At 37.7% G+C, this 22,060-nt stretch overlaps 1 protein-coding gene across 9 annotated transcripts; it reads left to right on the top strand.

Annotated features, from left to right (window-relative positions):
* The first annotated feature begins 212 nt into the window (after positions 1 to 212).
* Positions 213 to 13,134, top strand: LOC117294544 (ubiquitin carboxyl-terminal hydrolase 37-like). Of its 9 annotated transcripts, none has more exons than XR_004519549.1 (9): positions 213 to 251; positions 2,610 to 2,736; positions 3,817 to 4,036; positions 5,248 to 5,379; positions 6,431 to 6,761; positions 8,856 to 9,009; positions 9,875 to 10,043; positions 11,571 to 11,679; positions 12,654 to 13,134. XR_004519549.1 is itself a non-coding variant. In XM_033777000.1 (6 exons), exons 1-4 carry the CDS (start codon positions 266 to 268, stop codon positions 5,310 to 5,312), a joined length of 444 nt encoding a protein of 147 aa, XP_033632891.1. In that variant the 5' UTR covers positions 256 to 265; the 3' UTR covers positions 5,313 to 5,379; positions 9,875 to 10,043; positions 11,571 to 11,602. The 9 variants fall into 9 exon arrangements, 2 of the variants coding, with proteins under 2 accessions (XP_033632891.1, XP_033632892.1); XR_004519548.1 differs by lacking the exon at positions 213 to 251 and adding an exon at positions 1,396 to 1,410; XR_004519547.1 differs by lacking the exon at positions 213 to 251 and adding an exon at positions 1,497 to 1,511.
* Positions 13,135 to 22,060: the final 8,926 nt, after the last annotated feature.

Here is a 22,060-nt window from a genome sequence, read left to right as displayed (position 1 = left end):
CTTTTTAAGAACTTGTAACCACTCATTTATTCCCTTAGTTTTTGTCTGCTTTATCTTTCAGATAATTACTTGTGCATCGACATGCTTCGTGACAGGACTCATATTGGAAGCAGTTATTCTCCCAGTTCTGTGTTCACTCCAAAGATGTGATCTGTACTGTTGTTTTGTGGACTCGACCAACCACATCCTACTTCTTTTGCTGCAGGAGAGCTCATTGACCATCTTCTGAATTGACTAAAGGCTGTGTGTGTGTATGTGTGTCTTCATGCTCTTGAGGCCATTTTTGACTGATGACACGTAAATTGGCGATGAAAAGATAAATGTTAATTGCAGAGTGAACTGTCACATCCGAGGCTCTAACCCACTCTCTGACAATGAACACCAGAGCTCGAGTTCGGTGCACTATACTGCTCAGCCATGATATTTCTAAATCAATGTTAAAAGTGGTCGCAATTTCATAAAGCTGTTAAGCAGAAAATACTGCTTAGCAAGTTTCTTTGATGAGCAAAAATTGAGTGGGGCGTCAGTTGCAACAATCCTAACTTGATTGAATTTTGGCTGGTACCCAATTTCTGCTGAGCAAGATTGGTCTGTGCTAAGCATATTTTTGTGCTAACAGGCTTTATGAAATGTTGCCCAGGTCTTATTGGTTCCATTTGGACACCCTGATGTTTATTAGTTAGCACATTTCCGCCGTGTCCCCCTCCCCCTCCCACTAGATGGTATTGTTCTGCTAAATATGGGACATACAAGACAACAAATCAAATAATAATGCTGCATTTGCCAGCGTTCAACCATGGAGCAATTGCTCCATGGTTCAACGCAGGTCCGTTGGCCAAATGCCAGTAGAAATCGCGGCGGACCAGCTGAAACACCTTGCCAACTGGTCCGGCTGACCAGTCAAAAATGTCGGCAGCGGTACTACAGAACTATGTTTATTTTTTTTACTATTTTCAGGCTCGAATAAAACGTAAAAACATTCACTCAAGGAGTCAAGGTTTGGGTAAAACGTAATAAAAATTACTTGAAGTGCCGCTGAACGCTGGCAGACTTCCGACGATCACGCATATACACAGCGCAAAATCCCATCATGCAACGCAAAGGCTTGTAGTCTTTGCATTAGTTCACGTGTGGCAGAAAGTGTAAGAATACTGAACGCTAGAGGGCGTTTCCGTGTGGCAGAAAGTGTAAGAAATACTGAACGCTAGAGGGCGTTTCAGAATATTCGATAGCGTGGGAATAGACGCCCTCTATTGGTGAAAGTACGCGATAGCTTACAAAACTAGCTTCAATCGCCTTGACAGAAGACCACAAAGCAAAACACATTCTGTCAGCAGCATGGTCGTCAGATTTGCGTGTGGGGGAATAAAAGAGTCTAGCGCAGCGTGTTTACGAAAAACGAGCGAGACGGTGAGGCTTCATTCAACAAAAATTACCAAGTTAGGATACTCTGGATGAGCAAAAAGGAGTATTTAATTGTGTTTAGTAAAGTTCTTCCGTCCTGATTTTGGGTAATTTTGTTGGGCGATCTTGTTTATTGTTCCAATCCATTGGTTTTTTTTTGGTCACATATAATGCGCGGTTGTTTGGGTTTTTTTGCGGGTTGATTTCAAGAAAGACCTGGGTTCTAGAATGCAATCATGTGTTAAACAAAGGCGCAGCTGTTTTTGCTGCTTTTAAAAATGTTTTTTAAATGAACATTTTGTTCACAAAACAGACGCCGGCACCGACCATTCCATACACATAATTGAAAAAAAATACTGTCTAACTAGTATGCTTCATCATGGATGTTGCAACTTTTTTGATGTTTACTTTTTGTTGGGGGTTTTTCTGGACGAAAGTGGGAAGATTTTGGGAACTTCGGTACGATGTATTATGTTTATGAATACTTATTAAAACTACAATAATAGGCAATGTTTATACATGATAAAATAACTCGAGCGATCGCACGTAACCCTCCCCCACAGTAGATTTGAAGGCAGTACATAAAAAGTTAATGATATTTTAACAGTCGGTTTTAAATTGTTTTATAGTAAAAACACTATTTTTTTTTCTTCATAAAAAATGTCTTCTTACTTAGGAATACTTTTATGTCGAGTGCTTACAATAAACTGTGGACTAAAAAAAACTACTTAAATAAAGACATTTTAAATTTTGCTCTGACAAATAATTTGACCTGTTTTTAAATTAATTTGAATAACATTGTTATGACATTTTTAAGGATAAAATACATTAATGAGCCCTCTTACGAACACAATAACTTGGTACACATAAATAAAGTATGGCTTCCAGTGCAGTTAAGTTTACGTTGCAATTCATGTTGAATTTTGAAATAGCGACGATCGGAAATCGAGCAGTTGGTATACAACAGTATACTATTAGTTAACAAAAAAATAACATAAAAAAATTGGCGGACCAGTGAAAAATCAAGCCAACTGGTCCTGCTGGCCAGTTGAAAAAAAAGTTGAGGGCAACCCCTGTTTGCTCTGCAAAGCAGTTAACACGGACAGTTTGGTGAAAAGTTTTGTGACTGTTATGAATCTCCCTGTTTTTTGTTTTAGGTGTTGTGATCTTGCTCATAAGTATTGATATATCGATTACTGTTACAGGGCCTTAGCTCAATTGCTATGCGCCAAGCAGAGCAATCACTCAGCGGAGAGCATTGGGGTGTATCTACGCAAAGTGAAGCAAGCTATCTCCACAACGGCAGCTCGATTCTCTGGATTTATGCAACACGTAAGTTATCAAATCTGCATTATGTTAATGGTGCTGCTTCAGAGAAAATCAAGCTGACCTGGGTTATTGTACAATCAATCAATCAATCAATCAATCAGCCAATCATTCAATCAATCAATCAGTCAATCAATCAATCAAGCTCTATCAGGTTCCACCTACTTTGTATAATCCAGATTAGCCGGCAAGGTTATTGAAGAGCAGATATAGTCCAACCTTGTCCATTTTTTATTAATAAGGTAAATGAATTCCACTCCCACTTGTATTGTTTTTTTGTAAAGGTTGCTTATGAAAGGCTAATATTAAAGAGCCATTAATATTGCTGAGTATTACATTGTTTCTTGCTAGAGTGTTGTTAATATCTCAGAGTTCATTTGGTTGCCGGAGTGTCGATACGAATATCAGAGTAAAACACCTTTTCGCAAATACTGGGGTGCGTGCGTAAAGCTTGGAATTAGGTGCATAGTGGTCTAGCTGGTGATCAAATTTTATCCATATCTATCCCACAATGCACCTCATTCAACAGTCTGCGCTTGCGCAGTGGTATTTGCGAAATGCATCTTGCCATATTGTTGTTAAATGAGCAGTGGTGCCATACTTAACTGCCTCAAAACTTCTGCGTGACAATAGAAATATTGTCAAAAGGAAATGCACTACAACAAAGTAATCCAACTAACTCTTAAAGGCAGTGGACACTATTGGTAATTACTCCAAATAATTATCAGCATATAACCTCACTTGCTAAAGAGTAATGGGGAGCGGTTGATAGTATAAAACATTGTGAGGAACGGCTCCCTTTGAAGTGACGTAGTTTTCGAGGAAAGAAGTAATTTTCCACGAATTTGATTTCGAGACCTCAAGTTTAGAATTTGAGGTCTTGAAATCAAGCATCTGAAAGCACACAACTACGTATGGCAGGGGTGTTTTGTTCTTTCATAGTTATCTCGCAACTCCGACGACCAATCAAGCTCAAATTTTCGCAGGTTTGTTATTTTATCCATATGTTGAGATACACCAAGTGAGAAGACTGGTCTTTGACAATTACCAATAGTGTCCATTGTCTTTAAACCTCTGCATTTCTAGGATGCGCAAGAGTTTCTCTGTCAGTGCCTGGATCAACTCAAAGACGACACCGAAAGGGCCAACAAGAGGGCGCTAAACTCCCCCTTGGACGAGACCCCAGGGACGGATGATGATAAAATTAAACTGAGGTTTCGCTATCCGCACGACTGCCCGATTGTCAAGAACTTTGAATTTGAAGTCATGCACTCTACGATCTCTCGCTGGACATGCCCAGAAGGAGGTTTGGCAATTATTTTTTCTCTCTTGAGAATACTCTTTTTTTTTTTTTACTTTCGGCTCTGGCTCAACAAAGTTCTAAAATATTGTTTCCGTTTTGTATTCCTCCCCGTTTTGTGGCCACATAACATTCAGTTGGGAGGGTTCTGATTTTATGCTATGATATTATTCTAGAACTCTTGTATATAAGATACTCTCGTATCTTGTATATAAACCTTTATTTTATTCCTGAGACGATGTGATTTGTTGGGCTGCTTCTAGTGCGGGTGTTGTGCTGACATTTGTTTCCTTTAGTCTTTAAGTGACTGTTTTATTGTGTCCTGTATTGTGCATTGTATTTTTATAATTGTGTGCTATGTTACTGGAGTGTTAAAAACAGTACAGGAGATCTTGTTAATGTCATAATGTATTCCCTAATTTTGAACGATATATTGGGTATTTTGAATATCTTTTTAAGCACGAGATCCAAGGCAATATCTATTGTAATCTGTACATGTATTGAGAATGTTCTCCTTTTTGGATTACTTTCGGCTCTTCCTCAAAGTTCTCAAATGTCAGAATTTTTTTCCCCACATACAAGGTAGACTGGACTTCACTCAGACTCGACTGCACCTCAATAATTCTGTGTTAGCGAATGCATTTATATATCTTATCTATCACTTTTTCTATAATTTTTAATTGTTAATGACTAATGTTTTATCTTTAAATTATTCTAATATACATCATAAACTCTTGATGTCACTTTTTGTAAACTTAATAATTGTTACCGGACTTGTTGTTTGGTATTTTTTAATAAAACCAAAAAGAAACAAAAATAATGTGATTTTTGGAGAAGTTTCCTTCTCTATAAAAGTAAATTCATTGCCATACTTTTTCAATTTTAAAATGTTAATTGTCACAATTCAATATTTGTATCAATTGTTTTAAACTTTTCCATATTTCAGTATTTCTAACCCTATCGGGTCGATCCAGGTTGAGGTATAATGCCGTGTCCAAATTGGCGACTTTGGCTACAGCTACGGCTAGATCAGCGCGTCTGTCAGTGTTGAAGAATGGCCGTAGCTGTAGCCGAAGTCGCCAATTCGAACACGGCCTAACTTAGAGAGGTTTGCGGTGACAACATGTGAATATCTCTATGTGACTAGTGTTGGTTCCGAAAAGAACCGGTGGTTAGGGACTCCTATTAACGATTGTTATAATTTGTCCATGTTTCAGTCATTCTAACCCGATCGGGTCGATCCAGACGGCGCTGGAGCAGTTCTTCAGAGAGGAGGGTATAGAGTATGCCTGCGGAGAATGTGACTGCAAGCAGGCTATAGTCACGCATAAGTTCACTAAGCTACCAAGGTAATAGAAGTTTTTGTTGGGATGTGTTTTTTGTGATGCTGATTGGAAGCTGTTTGTTGCTGTTTTCTTAGCAACTAGGCAGTGCATTCAGCTGAACTTTTACATGTGACTTATAATGTATATTTCTTTATAATTTTGCCTATAAATCAGCATTTAATGGACAAAACCCAATATGAGTGCCAGTGTCTTTAAAGATTGATAATATTGAAGAATTATTTATTTTTGTCATTTACAAAATATTGTTTTTATATTGGGTTATAGTAGCCCTATTTTGTACCTAGATTGAGGATTTATGTATATATATGTCTTGCCTTTTTAAATACCTTTGTTCATTGGTGTTTGTGCATGTTTTTTCATGCCCTGATGTCCATCTGTGTACTGTTTTTTTTTCACCAACTGTTACCACTGTGCAATTATCCTAGTATAATCCTAGGTAATCGAAGTAACAGAACAGCAAACCCTGTTTTTTTTACCTTCATTTTCCTCCTTGCTGAGAATTTCATGTTGTCAATAGTAATGATAAATTGGTATAAGAGTTGTCTTCAGAAAACCTTTTTCAATTTATCATCAATTGCAAAGCTTTTGATGGCAAATTGGTCCAATGGTGCTCAATCAAAGGTAGTGCTGTCTTTCATTTTCACTTTTTTTTTCTAAAGAATTGATAAATTTGTCTTCGTAAACCTGTTTAAATTCATCATTGTCACTTACAAAGCTTTCGAATGCAAATTGGTCCAATGGTTTTCAATCAGACATGTTATGTCTTTCATTCTCGCCTTTCCAAAAACCGCAACCTTACAAGCGGACACTGAAGATCGCAAGAACTATGTCTCGAGTCATTCTTAATTTCTGCAACCGTTATAAATTATAAGTGGTGACTGATTGTTTTCCAATAAATCGCAGAGCAAACCAATCAGCTTACAGAAAACATTTTCCCAACATGTATTCTCCTGTCCTTGTTTGATTATTTGATCATTCATCACCTCTGTCCGACCTGTCAAACCAAATGAGTTTTCTGGACTTGATAGTGGGGCAATTTATCTTGTTCTTTCAGGGTAATTATCATTCATCTTAAGCGCTACAAATTTGATTTCTGACGCCTTCCAGTACTCCAAGCTCCGTCGCCGCATCCTCATACCCAGGTACTTGTCCGTCCACTACCACTGCACCAAGGAAACCCAGAGTCCAACCTCTCTCCCAAAGTCATTAGTCAACGGGACGTCATCTCCAAGGCCACAACAACTCAATGCCGAGAGAACTCAAAGGTTGTCCCTCACAGCCCCGTCGACGAGGGAATCTAATTGGTCTGCAAGGAGCGAGTCGTTTAAGCCCTCGCGCTTCAGTTTTGCGCCCTCAAGGAAGAGGCTGAACTATGACGACAACAGGTACTTAAATATTTTCTCATCATCGATGTGATTTCATGTCACTCAATAACTATTTATCTACCAGCCTAATCAAGTCAATGAGGTTAGGTTGGGTTTTTGTTTTTGGTGTTGCCATGCAAAGTTCAGAATGTAACTTTTGCACTGACCGTATGCGAAGCGTGATACATTGACACTCACAATACTCAGAGTGCAATATGAAAACTGTGATTGGGTTATCGCCTGATATCACACTCTGGTTTGATTGGATTATTAGTGCATACTGGAAGGTAATATAGTAGAAACAATAATACATGGCACCCTGAACTAAGATATTGACAAAATGGAGAGCCCGCCAACACAGGGTTAGCAGGCCTGTATGCTTTGTTTGTGAAAGGGCACCGGCACCAAGGCATTTTTCCCTTGGTAATGGTGCACCTTATGTGGAAATTGTAAATTACTGGAGCATTTCAAAGGCAATGACCAGAGGGGCAATCGCCCTCGTTACCTTTCGTGAAGTATAAGGCCTTGAGTGCTGGCACGTTAATTTGGAGTTCGTTGGTTCAAATCCTGCTCCCGGAATCATTAAAAAATTTACCTGATCGGTTTCCCTTGTGGTTTATTATTTGATATTATACATGTACATTACAAGACTTAAAATTGTGGTTTTAATTGATCGTTGTTCATATTGTATACTTTTGTTTGAATATTGTTGAACGTTGATAAGGCATTAATTTATGTAAAATGCCTGTCACATGTCATTTGATTTCTTGTTTATGAAATGTTTCTTATTTTGGTTTGTAAATTTATAAACATATTTTTCCCTCAATACTATTTAAATGGATGCTTTTATCTGTCACCCTCATATTGAAATATGCTTTTTTCATTCATTGTTTTCTTCCAGGTTATTTTGTTAAAATTCAAAACCCATTGCAGACTTCTAAGTTTTGTGTGTTTTTATCTGTCACCCTCATATTGAAACATGTATGCCTTTTTTCATTCATTGTTATCTTCCAGATGATTTTTTGTAATTCAAAACCCATTGCATACTAAGTTTTGTTTGTTTTTATCTGTCATCCTCATATTGAAACATGTATGCATTTTTCATTCATTGTTATCTTCCAGATGATTTTTATAATTCAAAACCCATTGCAGACTTCTTATATGTTTAAGTTTTGTCCTTTCAGATGACTTCCTCTTTTTGGGTTTTGATTTTCCTCCTTTATATTTCACTTTCTGTGTACAAAAGTACAGGAATATTATCTTTTCCTCTTTTTTCTTGCCTGGTTTTCTCTTTTCCTCATTTTTGTCATGGATAGTTAATACTAACATGCCTGGGGTTGATTTCACAAAGAGTTAGGACTCGTCTTATCTCGAGTTAGTACGAAACTCGTCCTAACTTAGGATAAATGTAAAGGTCTGCATGCTACAGTGCAGGTTTGGGACTCGTCCTAAGTCCTAGGATTAGTCTTAAGTTAGGAAGAGTTTTGTGAAATCGACGGTTGGTATGTCTTGTGCTTCTTTATCAATGTTGTTTTGAGACTCGTATACGTAGTTTGCTTTCTATTGTAACAATCGCTTTGTGTATATTTGTTTATTGTTTTATGTTTTGAGTTGCGCAAATGTTGCCATATAAATGTCTCGTATTATTATTGATACTATAGTTTGGGTGTATTAGCTCATCAATTAGATTAGAATAGGAGCTTTTACATCATTATCCCCCAATTAGGCCTAGTTAGAGTGTAAGGTTAGACGTCACATTACATTGATACCACTGCTTATTAAGTTTTCTTCACTTTTAATACCTTTATACTATATCCGATTTTTGTTTTTGGCCTGTGGTGTCACTGTTGGTGAATTTATTGCCGCTTTGTAAATGATAAATAGGTTAAATATGTATATAATGGAGGTTAATATATTTGTTTTCAACCCTTACCTGACAATATGCAAACAATTGCGATAGTAGAATATATAGCAAGACAAGTTCTCAACTTAATGTAATCATGTAACCAGTAAGTAGATTATACACATGGTGTTACGGTAAACCAAATATAAATTGAGAACAAAACATGTGACAATTTGTTAATTGATTTTTTTTCTCCTCACTTTTTGTGGCAGTAAACAACCAAGGCAAACCATTCTCCTGGAAAGTAACACAGACTCAGACGATGACGAGACCAAAAAAGTCTTAGAGATGAGTAAAAAAGAGTCGGAGAGAAAAAAGCGAGAGGCAGATGAGAGGTTGCGGCTTGAGGAAGAAGAATTGAAAAAGGTTTGATGTCCCCCCACCCCCTTCCAAGTTTATTTTTTGTGTTAGCAAGGCAGGTTTAATACCTTGAATAGGAAGAAAGTATCTGTTTTAGAAAGTCAGAATGTTTTTATGTGGACATTAATTTTTTGCCAGCAACCCGCTTGGGCTTGGGATAAGGCTCTGTTACTTGAAAAACATTTTACTAATATTTGAGATTGCCAAAAATTTCAACTAATTTTAGTAATGAAAATGAGTATTTGACCCACTGCATCATTGTCATTTAAGGCTGCTGATTGCAGCATTTGCCATTATGGGAGTAAAATTGCATATGAATTTTATGGTAGGCATTTAAAAATCTGTTTTTAATGGATTGAGTGTCACCTAATATGTTCACTAACTGCACAATCATGGAGGAATTCATTGTACAACACTCTCAAAATGGCGCAACAAAGATTTTCCTGATCATCAAATTTAAGTTCTGGTGGTTAGGTCATCGAAGTGTGTATTCAAATTCCGGTCGGGACACTATAAGTGGGTACCAGCTAGGGTAGAGGTTGATACTGTGTATGAAAAGCCCTTAGAGCATAGGGTTGCCCAGGTTGTATACCCCCAAGGGAGCTGAGACAGATTAAAAGAATGTTATGGCCAATTGACCAATGCAATAATGTAAAGCGCCTTGAGAGGGTTATTGTGAAATGTGCTCTATATAAGAACTAGTTATTACTACAAATATTATTATGACATCATGTCGTTTGGGTCAATAAGTTGTTTTATCATGTGTTGTATTCTTTATTTATTTTACTTATCAAATAATAAACCTCAAGGTAAACAGACTGGGCATTTTTTTCTTTGCTCAATCCCAATATTTTTTTTGTTTTACTGGTAGGAATCCTTGAGAAGATGACACTCTGAGATGTGCAGGAAGATGTGTGGGGAGGCAGCCCACCTGCAAGGCCTCCCCTGAAATGGCTGCTGAAGAGACACGAGTACATAAAGTGCCATAGAAGCTTTACTGAAATTAGTGAAATATGCCATCATCCTGCAATACACACATGGTAAGTTGCAGTCAAGTTTGTTGTTATTCTATCTTTAAATAAATTAGCTTACGACAGGGCCCAATTTTATGGCTCTGCTTACCGTAAGGACAGAATCAAGGTTACGGAGGTTACGACACGCGTATTTCACGGGTTAGCGGTGAATTTTGGCTTCTGCGCGTGCGTACTCCCTGTTACTAGGCATTCTACACTTACAAGGCTAGGGCAGAAACTCGGCGCTTGCTCGTAAGCAGAGATTCGTGATCGTTAGCACAGAATTCTGCAGTAAGTAGAGCCATGAAATTGGGCCCAGTACCGCTAACAAAAAAGTTTTACTGAACTCCTGTATTTGAGATTTGCGTCCAGAATTAAAACAGTTTTCATTTTAATGATTTTGTTGTGGCATGTTATGGCCACGTTTCTGCGACTGCCTAGCGCCAACTTTATGGTGTGTGCCAACCAATAATGTCTGTAGGTATGCATGAATATATTCAGGGTGTTTCATTGTCACCAATTGAATGATTTCACTGTTTTTCTTTATCAGAATGCCTCGTGCGATCATAACCCCAGCGGTGCGTTTTGGCGGTTGTAACCAATAATTTTTTTGGTTGAATTAGCCAACGGTTAATCACAGGCCAATAATCAAAATTTGTATTGGTTACTGTCGCCAAAACACACCTCTTGAAGTGTAACTTTGAAATATCCTATATTGCTTTTTTAAGTTAATCCTGTGATTGATCCATCTTATGGTGAAGACTATACAGAGCGTACTGTAAAAAGATGCATCAAGATAGAGCTACTGGTCCCCTCTCAATGTTTTTCGATCTTGCGGAATGCTAATTGCATACAGTTTTAGGTCATCATATAAAAGCATGATTCATTTGAAATGTTTTGCATCGAAACACAGGCAATTTGACACCCATGTACTTTAAACATAAATGTTTTTAATAAATGGATTAAAGGAGCACGTTGCCTTGGATCGGTCGAGCTGGTTTTTGAAAAGTGTTGTAACCGTTTGTTATAAAATGCATTGATCAGAAAGATGTTTTAAAAGTAGAATATAATGATCCACACAAAGTTGCCTCGAAATTTCGTAGTTTTCTTCATACCTTGTCGACAAACACCATCGGCCATTTATGGGAGTCAAATTTTGGACTCCCATAAATGGCCGACCGTGTAAGTTCACAAAGTAAAAGGAAAACCATGCAACTTCGACGCAAATATGTGTGGATCATTGTATTCTACTTTTAAAACATCTTTCCAACAATATGCATTTTATAACAAATGGTTACAAACGCTTTTTATAGACCCACTCGTCCGATCCAAGGCAACGTGTTCCTTTAATGTGTCAGCACTCTATACCAACTGAGCTATCTAGACCTATGTCGGTGTCCCTATTTTGTACATACATCGTTTTAAACTGTCGTGTAGCCAGGGATCATATATGACACAGTTGGTAGAAATGTCTACACGTTAATCTGGAGGTGGTTAGTTCGAGTCCCACTCTAGTCAATTTTGTTTTTCAACCCAAAATTGTTTTCTTTACAGGTCTAAAAGAGAAATGACAAGACAAGCACATAAGAAAATGAGATGATGGAAAACCTCTTTAGTTGTTTGTGTTCTGCTCAGATGTTGCCTAGCGACAAGGGATGCTCAGGTAATACTGCTCAGAATTATTATCACAACAAATCCTTATGTAAAAGATAAATCGAACATTGAAAGGGGCAGCAGTGTAGACCGACTCATGAGCAGGCCTGGAATTTCATGTTGGAAGGGCAAGGTCATTTGCATTTTGCAAAGGGCACTTCAGTGGGAAACTTTTGAAGGCACCAAGGCCAATACATGGGGCAATGGAGACCGATGGTCTCCGTAGCAAGCATGTTATTCCAGGCCTGAGTGCAGATGCTATAGGGAAGGTATTTTGATGGTGTTTATATAAAACCTTTGATCAAAGTTAATTGCATCAGAACAACCATGTCAAATCTGCATGTAGATCCTGCAAATATTACGAAAGTGCCCCATGCGAAAACTGTGCAATTTGGTCCATACATTCTCGTTATTTTAACCATGTCTGATGGTGTATACAAAAAAAAGTAAAATCTTATTCAAACTAGCTTATGTTGGCCAACTTACAAACGCTCGGAACAACTCAGAGTATCCATTTTTTTTATGGTCAGTTGGCCATATTATTTGAACCGGGAAATCTATTGTGCTGCATGCACAGGCTAGGCAGGCACCTATACCGTGCGATGCTTTGAATCCCTCATGAAAAAATATGGAGGGTACTTTAATCTCCCTTTCTGGGGGATATTGTGTAATTCCGGATTCCAGACCTTTTGTCCTTAATTTACAAATGATGGAGCAGGTTGCCATCACTGTATTTGGCTCAATGAGAGGTTGTCCGAATGGTAAATTATTAGTATTAGATTATCACCCTTAGCCTTGGCCAAGGTTTTGCGATTAAGAGTGAACTCATACCTTTTTTTTAAAACACAAAACAGAAGTAAGTTCATTATGTTTCCATAATAAAGCTGAGGGGGTGGAAAGTCTCGATTACCTACAGAGGTGAGGTAACCAATAATTATTTCTACTAGTTATTTGTTTTTCTTTGATTTTTTTATTATCTTGCAGTACTTTGATAACATCTTCTCCACATTGGGAGAGATTGAAAGAGAACAGGTGATGAGGAGGGTGACTCCAGGAATGCGGCCCCATTACAATGTGAGCATGAGGCGACCACGGACACATGTTTATGCCAGACTGCAACACTGTACTAATGAAACTCAATGCATGCATCAAGGACATTCACCAAAGAGCCACTGCAAACAAGATGATGCTTAATGCTGCAAAGCATTGGTTCTTCATTTTACATCAAGATTTTCACAACAGCCACTTCCAGTCATTTCCATCACGGTTGGTGATGTGAAACCACTCAACGAAAGCCAGAAATCTCTGTGCAGTCATGGATGAACATCTACATGTATCACCGAAGGCCCATGTCTCTACCCTATATGCCGCTCTTAAATTACTGTCATCCAAAGATGTTTTAAATTTAGAAAATAATGATCCACACAAATACACCTGGAAATTGTTTAGTTTTCCTTGGCCGTCTTGAACTAACATGATCTGCCATTTTGTTGAAGCAGTAGTTTGACTCCCCAAAATGGCAGACCATCATAGTTCACAAAGTATTTGGAAAACCTCACAGTTTTTAGGATCACTTCTTCCCTGACATGTAAAAAATTCCGAGATTAAATTTTGAATAGTCTACCAACTAGTAGTTTCAAAACTAGCTAAACTTAAAACGTGGTTTTCTCGAAAAAGACATATTTTGCTGCTTTTTTGGCCCTTCGTGAAATTGCTGACAATATGATTGAAATTAGAAAATAATTTTCCACAAAAATATACCTGGAAATCGTTTGTATTTTCTTGTAACCCTCTTGAACTATAACACAACCTGCCATTTTTGTTGAAGCAAATTCATGACTCCTCAAAATGGCAGACTATTTTAGTGCACAGTATAAGTATTATGGAATTTTTGACTCCACAAAACACAAAGTAAAAGGAAAACCACACAGTTTTGAGGCACCTTGGTGTTGATAATTACACACAAATCTAAAAGCAATGTGTCTCTTGAAGAAGGTTTTGATGACTATGTGATTGAAATTGTTGAAATTTGAGATGTGATGAATTTTCAACAAGGTTTGATAAAAAGTACCGAGTACGACTTTTTATTGTTGAATTATCCCCCATGCCTAAAGGGGACACGTCGCTTTCGAGTTGGGTGTTACTGTTTTGGGCTTTAGAAAGTGCTTGCTGTGAAATGGATATGGTTGAAAATATGTTTTAAAATAAATAAATAAATGATCCACACAGATAAACATGTACCTGGAAATTGTTTGGTTTTCTTTTTATACTCTCTTTAAGTAACATAGTCTGTCATTCTGTTGAAGCAAATTATGGACTCCTAAAAATGGCGGACTATTTTAGTTCACAAAGTAAAAAGAATTTTTGACTCCACAAAACACAAAGTATAAGGAAAACCACACAGATTTGACGCACCTTTTAGTGTTGATAATTATACACTACTTCCAAAACATGTTTCCAACCAAGGCCCTATTTCATAAAGCTGTTAGGCATGCAGAAAACACCTCTTGACAAATTTATTTGCTATGTTATTTTGGGTGGAAACCTGTTTCTGTTAAGCAATACTTTTCTGTGCTGAGCAAGTTGTTTTGCTTTTATGCTTTATTTAACTGGGCCCATATTCATATCATACATGTGGGCAATTCCACACTAATGGACCAAAGGGATAACTTTGTAAGACAGGCATCTTTTTTTGTTAACCACAATCCTCATCTGCTTCTGAATGTACACAGACCAAAATACATGACAACAAACATAATTTTGTGACTATCCAACATTCCCTTTCCATGTCGCACGTTTTTGCCCATTAGTGTGGATATAATTGCCCATGTACATGTAACAAATAATGTCATAGTCCAAAGCGTTAAATCTAACAGCAATGTTTCTCTTGGAGAAGGTTTTGATGACAATGTGATCGAAATTTGAGATGTGATGAATTTTCAACAAGGTTTGATAATAAGTACTGAGCCTGACTTTTTAATGTTGAATTACCTCACATGCTTAAAGGGACATGTTGCATTTGGGTTTGGTGTTTTGAGCTATAGGAAGTTCTTGCTATGGAAAGAATAGGCCTACATGGTTGGAAAGATTTTTCGATTTTTGAAAAAAAATGACCCACACATAAATATACCTTAAAATTGTTTGGTTTTCTTGTTATACCTTTCTTGAGCTAACAGTACAGTCTGCCATTTTGTTGAAGATTATTCTGGACTCCTCAAATTAGCAGACATTTTAGTTCACAAAGTAAATGGAAAACTTTGCAGTTTTGAGGCAAATAGTGTGAATGATAATTTTAAAACATGTTTCCCAATTAGATTTATGTCCACAAACACTTCACAGTCCAAAGAGCCAAATATAAAAGCAATGTGTTTCTTAAAGGTTTTAATAAATAATATTATTGTTGAAAATTGAGATGTGATGAATTTTTACAAAGACAAATTTTGATTTGTGTACTGAGCCTGACCTTCTAATTGAATTGGGTACATTATACAGTTGTTGCAAGCTGTGACGGGTCCTGACAAGTAAAATTCCCCTATAATAAATAGTAGAAATTTTCTTACACAAACTGCAAAGGAAAGTTCATTTTCTAACATTTTGTTTCAGTTCACCTGAATTATGCTTTAGAAAGATGTCTTTTTTAAACGGTGATTATTATTAACTTCTGAGATAATGTCAAAAAATCATTCTCATTGTTATTTTAGTTTTGCACTTAGAAACTCATTATTAAGCTTTCCACCAAGTATCCACTATAGAAACAGTTAGTCTACGATTTGTTGTAAAATGTTACATCTGTAATTCAGTAATTGCTATTTAGCCTATTAATATTATTTGTTAAAAAAACCAAAACAGATTAAGTATTTGTTTGGTGTTAAAATTTAAATTGAGCGACGTTAATAAAATCATTTACCAAAAATTTGAACTTAGTGCATGGAGTTTATTATTATTGATGACTTTTTTCCTCAAGCAGACTTTAACTTATATTCTTTCCAATACAATAATTAAGCCATTACCGAAAGAATATTTAATTTCCACAAAGTATCCACCATAGAAACAGTTAATTATTTTCTGGGGGCGACTTCGTAAGGGGGCGACATTGGCCGGGGGCGACATTGTCAGTAGGCTCTACTTTATATTCTTTCCAATACAATATTAATTGAATACACATTGTACTACCGCAAGAATCCTTACTTATTTTCTGGGGAGACTTTGCCAGGGGGCGACATTGTTTGGGGCGACATTGTCAGGGGGCAACTTTGTAACGACCCGTGCGATGAGCCGGTTAGGGGGAGACTTTGCAGGGGGCGGTGGCGAGCTTGCTGGGTGGCGAGATGATGACCAGCATTCCTGAAGGTATACCTGCAGTCTACACAGTATCAAATCCATGACAAACCATAATACACCATTTTCTATTTGCTTTTGAATTAATTGTGGCCATGGATTTGATGAAGTTTTAATCAATAATGATGAATAAATACAATGTCAAAGATTTTATTTATGATGTGCTTATTCATAGAGCTGAGTCAGCAGAAAATAATATTGCTTCAAAATTTACTGCTTAGCAAAACTGAACAGGGTCAGTACTTGTCACAATTGTACACGTCTTTGGCATACAATTTTAGCTGGTAACCTTGTCTAGTAAGCTTATTTGTTTGTGCTTGGCTACTTTTTGTGCTTATCAGCTGCTTCAAGAAATTGGGCCGGGGTCAAACCAACAGAAGCAAAGAGGCACCGCAGTCTACCCGCAGTACATTAATAAGTCTCCTTTGTGATTTTTCTGCGCGAGTTGGCGTGATTTTTCATGCGTGACCTCGGTTTGAATACTAATTAGTCCAAAGGGCTTCTGAAATTCAGTCTTTTTCGGCCTTATCTGAAAAGTATTGACATAAATAATGTAGAAGTACACTGAAATGGAAAGCATATCTGTCGTGTTGTATGAACAAATATCTTGTTGCGTTTGAGTTGAACCGCTTGTTTTTATACATGACGACAGATATGCTCTTCGTTTCAATTTACTGGTACATTTAAATATTTTGGTTGAGACTTTTCAGATAAGGCTGAAAATGACCGAATTCCACAAGCCCTTTTGACTAATTAGTATACACATGATAGAGGTCACGCATGAAAAAAACGATGCATATCCCTGCAGATAAATAACAAAGGAGATTAGTGTACTCCTGCGGGTAGACTGTACTGACCGACAAGACTTAATTCTTCGACGACCGACTTACTTGTTTGTCTCCCTCAACGTTCATTTACAAATAGCAATTTCGCGCCAATTCAAAAAGGCTGACCAAGCACTGAAGTAAAGGATTTATCGCTAGCGGTGGAGACGGAACTTTAACTCGTTGTAATTGATGAAAACAAGGTTTATACGGAAACGTTTCCATATCATATGTGGTAACCCTTCTTCTCAGGTAAGAAAACAATTCAGTGGTTTTGGAGTTAGTTAACGCTAGATAAATTGGTGGCGACATGCGGAAAATTATCATGAGGGTAAAATTTAATAAGTGCTGGCACAAGTTGTGGCAGTTGCACTGGCACTATACACAAAAGTTTCCGTATGGTGCCACCACTTTTTCATTCGATATGAAATATGCCGCAATGGAATGTGAATCTGTTGAAATAAATGGCTTGTTGCAGGTAAGATTTTTAGTTATGAAGCTTTGAAAATTTTCCGCCCCAGAAACGGGCCTTTATAATTAGGACTCTGTATCTGTGTACAGAGGAAGAGTCCTAATTAGGGCTATGGTGCCCTGTGCTTTTGTTGTGGTGCCCTCACTCTTCAAGGTTCCAATACAAAAGTACATTTTCCCCATAGAAGTGACCCTTACCAGACCAGGGCCCAATTTCATAGAGAGAGCTGCTTAAGCAGAAAATATTGCTGAACAATTTTTCTGCTAAGGGGCTAAGCAGAAATGAGCAGGAAACCAGTCACAAATTTCGCAACATAAGGGCTTCCCCAAACACGAGCACCTTTCACCGATAGTGGCAGCAAACATATTGCCAAAAATAGTGACGTGTCTGGACGTGTGGTTTCTTCGGGTTTATTCGCTGCCGCCTGCACATGACCCGCTAGTTCACAGCAATGGTCTGGTTGCCAAGCAATGCCCCTTCATGTACTTAGTTCACTCTCCATCTTTTGTTTTGTCTTGCTCTTTTTCGTAAAGGATTCCAAAGTACAGTGAACGGCAAAAGAGCGCCTTCCAGATGCGCAAGGAGGAAGGGGGGTCGGTCTTCATGGCCTCATTCCAAGAGAAACAACTGCTACTTGAGGAGAGGAAAGAAAACAGTAAGTAGAGAATTGCATCATACTGCCATCATATCGGTCATGTTCAATGTATCCAATAACAGTATTGAATGCTAATACTCATTGTACAAAAAGGAACCAGACCATACATCTTCCAGCCTTGGTTTGGTTACATTGATTTCCATGGAAGAAAATCAAGATGGCCACACCATAATAAAAGTCTGTTGTATCTTACAATTTCATTATTGGCCTGTGGACATCCATTTCAATTTAAAACTGTGTGGAAATATTTGAGGTTTCTAATAAGTCTGTTCAATGAGAGGCGTCCTTGGGTCTCATATTTCAAACATAGCGCTCCAGGCATGCAACTCTTCCGCCGGTCCCGCTTTACGCATTTTAGCGCTTTGCATCCTTTGAAAAAGGCGCTTTATAAATTCGGTTATTAGCTGTTGCGACCGTCCGTCGGAACAGGTATTGTTTTCGTCTAGATTTTTATTGTTTTTATTATTATTATTCTTTGTTTCTCCCTAAATCCCATAGTGTTTGTACACGTTTTTGCGGCAGCCTAATCTCCTAAACCATAATACGAAAGAGTGAGTTTATTATACCAAATTGAAGCTTAGAACATAAGCTTAATTCTTATCGTAAAAAATGTAAAAATTGTTAATTAATAAGCCTTAATTAAGCTTGTGAATATTTAATTAGCAAACCAAGTTAACACCATATCTCAAAAATTAGACCGCCGATCCTGAAACTTTTTTCAGCTTTACACTAGTCAGGTCCTGTTAATGTGATTTCCGACATAAAATTCTGGACGACGTCACCATGATGTCATGTATTGCACGTTTTGTGTCTGTGCACAAACACAATGGCTCTTGAAGTGTAAACAAACCCAGCTTTCCAAAACATAATTTATTCGATTACAATTAAATTACATGTTGTACACTTCCCAAAACTGCTTTAGATTAATTAAGATATATTTTATTGATGGTCATTTTAAAAGCATCAGAACTTATAGAAACAGTGTAATTATTTTAAAAAACCTGTATTTCCGGGGAAGTTTTTTCAAAGATCATGGGTACGGCGTAAAACTTGATTTGAATAGTCAAAATTGTAAAATTGTACACCTGACCAAGTCCTTATCCCATTTTCGACCGGTGTTATTGCATTTTTTTGTTCAATATACATAGATTTCTTACGGTCACCGACTAGCCAAGTCTAAACTTGTTACCAAAATTTGACAAGCCTGAGCATGGTGCGTCGTGGACCGGGTTCATTTCAGGCAACGAGCGTGGACGACGAAAATAGACCGCCCGGGATTTGGAATTATTTACGGGTAAAGTCACCTTGTTCGCGCCGGGGACCATTTGCCTAAACTAATTCCAGTATTTCGCGTTACGTTCGGAAATTAGACCATGACAAACAAAAACTCTTTGACAGGAATACAAAAGCAGAGATTTTATTATGCTGACGTTTCTCTGGTGGTTGAGTGGCTCAGTTTTATAGAGCTGCTTATAATAAACAGGCAAAACATTTTGCTTTACAAAATTGCAGAAATTGAGCAGAACACCTGGATTCACAACTTGAACATGAGGCATGGTTAAGCTGCTTTTTGTGTTTAAAAAGCTATTATGTAGTTTGGTCCTGGGCAAATGGCTTTTAAAGGAAAGAATCGCAGCGCTTACGTAATCAGGGAACTGTGCTTACGCTAAGCGTATTTTACAGCTTAGCCGGGAATGTGTTCGTCACGTCACAATTCGCATAAAAAAATTTGCTACAGTTGACTAATTGTGCTCAACTCCTGCGAAACTTTCACTGCAAAAACAGTGACTTAAAAATTTGATTTGCATTCGCAGGAAAAACCGTGCTTTACTTGTGACAAAAGTAGGCAGGGGCGACTAGTGTGCTTTAGTGTTAATGTCGCGACTACAAATTATTATTTGAGTCGCGACTACTGTTTTTCTCTACTCCGTTATAATCGTGTCCACACATCGACTACAAAATTTGTCCCGACTACCTGTTTGGTGAACCAGTTGTGTTGCTTACTACTATTCGCAACATAATTAATATTGCCCTTGCGGCATAGCGGCACAAATCTTGAGAATCTGTACTTTATCTCGACAAGTGTCATAGTTAGGTTTGAAGTGCGACTAGTCGAGTAGTAAATTTCACTAGTCACACCCATTCGCAACATAATTAAAAATTTGTCCCGACTACCTGTTTGGTGAACCAGTTGTGTTGCTTACTACTATTCGCAACATAATTTATATTGCCCTTGCGGCATAGCGGCACAAATCTTGAGAATCCGTACTTTATCTGGACAAGTGTCGTGGTTAGGTTTTAGGTGCGACTAGTCGAGTAGTAAAATTCACTAGTCACCCATTCGCAACATAATTAATATTGCCTTTGCGGCACATAGCGGCACAAATCTTGAGAATCTGTATTTTATCTCGATAAGTATCGTAGTTAGGTTTGAGGTGCGACTAGTCGAGTCATGATGGGAACTTGCTTAATGAAAAAGATTCAGTGCTCTGCAGAAGCATTGAATTCTGCACTTCCGTTAAGCGAAATAGACTGCTTATAGCAGGGATTTCTTTTGTTTGTGTGCTTCCAAGCTCGCACATTATTTTCCAAGCTTGCACATCACAGTAAGCGGAAAATGGTGATCGTAAGCGCAGACTTTGGTGGTCATGAGAACCATGTAATTTTGCCCTGTAAGTAGGTTTGGTAAGGCCTACACTTCAAACATGTAAAGTCAAAAAAGATTGTTAGTACATGAGGGGAAATCTTGTGAAACTGGTCCAATTTGACTCTGCTTCACTGCGTAAGCAAAGAATTGACACATCAGAAGCGCGGATATTATCGCTTACATAAAGCATATTTCACAGCTTAGCAGGGATATTTTTGCTTGTGCGCGGGGAAACTTATCATATGTAATCTTTGCTTTGAACTAATTGCACAGATATTTCAGCGCCTGCACAGTAAGCGGAGAATGGTGGTTGTATAATAAATGGGCAGAGTTTGGTTGAAGCAGACAGAGCCATAAAACTGGGCCGTGTTCTATAGGGGAAATTATAGCTTGACATTTTTGACAGTTTTGGTCTCTGCGACGTACACACATACAAATACATAGTCAGTTACAGACATTACGGTGCAGAAATTGTGCAATTGAAATGTCTCATAAGAGCGCCTCCTATCGGCAGGAGTAGGAAAATAAAGGAGTATCCTACAAATCAATTATGTGTTTTTAAACACGTAAAATAATATCAAATGGAAGCTTTAGGATGTTTAGCTTAATTCCTATCATAAAACATATTAAAATTATTTATTAATTAACCACCAGTGACCCTCATATGCATATTAATTAGGAAATCTTTGCAGCATCATATCTCAAGAACTTCACGGCCGACTTTTCAACTGTTTGTTTTTAAAGACTCCTTGGGGGTTGGAGATTAATTTGAAAAAACTGTGACCTCAAGTTGACCTCTACTTCCGCGTCAACCGGAAGTGTCACCATATCTCAAGAACTATACAGCAGATTTTCAAAATATTTTCAGTTATAAACTCCTTAGGCACAAAATATTAACTTTAAAAAACCGTGACCTCAAGTTGACCCCTACTTCCTGGTCAACCGGAAGTGGGACCATATCTCAAGAACTATACAACAGATTATCAATTTTGGTTCAGTTATAGACTCCTTGGGCATTCAGGAATAGTTTGAAACAACTTTGACCCCATGTTGACCTTTACTTCCGGGTCAACCGGAAGTGAACCCATATCTAAAAAAGTACAAAGCTAATGTTCAAACTTCAGTTGTAGACTCTTAGGCAATAAATATTAGCTTTGGAAAACTGTGACCCCAAGTTGACCTCTACTTCTGGGTCAACCGGAAGTGGGACTATATATCAAGATCTACACAACCGATTTTATAGACTCTTTGGCATTGCAGATTAATCTTTGGTAGCTGTGGGCCCATGTTGACTTTGACTTGCGGGTCAACCGGGAAGTAAAACCTTATAACAAGAGCTACACAACTTTTTTGAAACCTTTTTTTCAGTTATATATTCCTTGGGCAATGAAGCACATAATCCAAGCAAAACAACAAGGAACAGCTTTGTGTTTGTTCACAAACACTTAATGTCTA

The sequence above is a fragment of the Asterias rubens genome, chromosome 9, assembly GCF_902459465.1.
Source record: "Asterias rubens chromosome 9, eAstRub1.3, whole genome shotgun sequence".
NCBI classification, from domain to species: Eukaryota; Metazoa; Echinodermata; class Asteroidea; order Forcipulatida; family Asteriidae; genus Asterias; species Asterias rubens.
Note: the sequence above shows the minus strand (reverse complement) of the source record. Positions and strands in the feature narration are given on the sequence as shown.

Excerpts from the sequence above, each read along its gene's own strand:
- LOC117294544 (XM_033777000.1), top strand. The coding sequence starts at position 266 with ATGCTCTTGAGGCCATTTTTGACTGATGACAC. Across the intron at positions 298-2,609 it reads CCATTTTTGACTGATGACAC|GGCCTTAGCTCAATTGCTAT; the intron begins GTAAATTGGCGA and ends TTACTGTTACAG. Across the intron at positions 4,037-5,247 it reads CTGGACATGCCCAGAAGGAG|TCATTCTAACCCGATCGGGT; the intron begins GTTTGGCAATTA and ends TCCATGTTTCAG.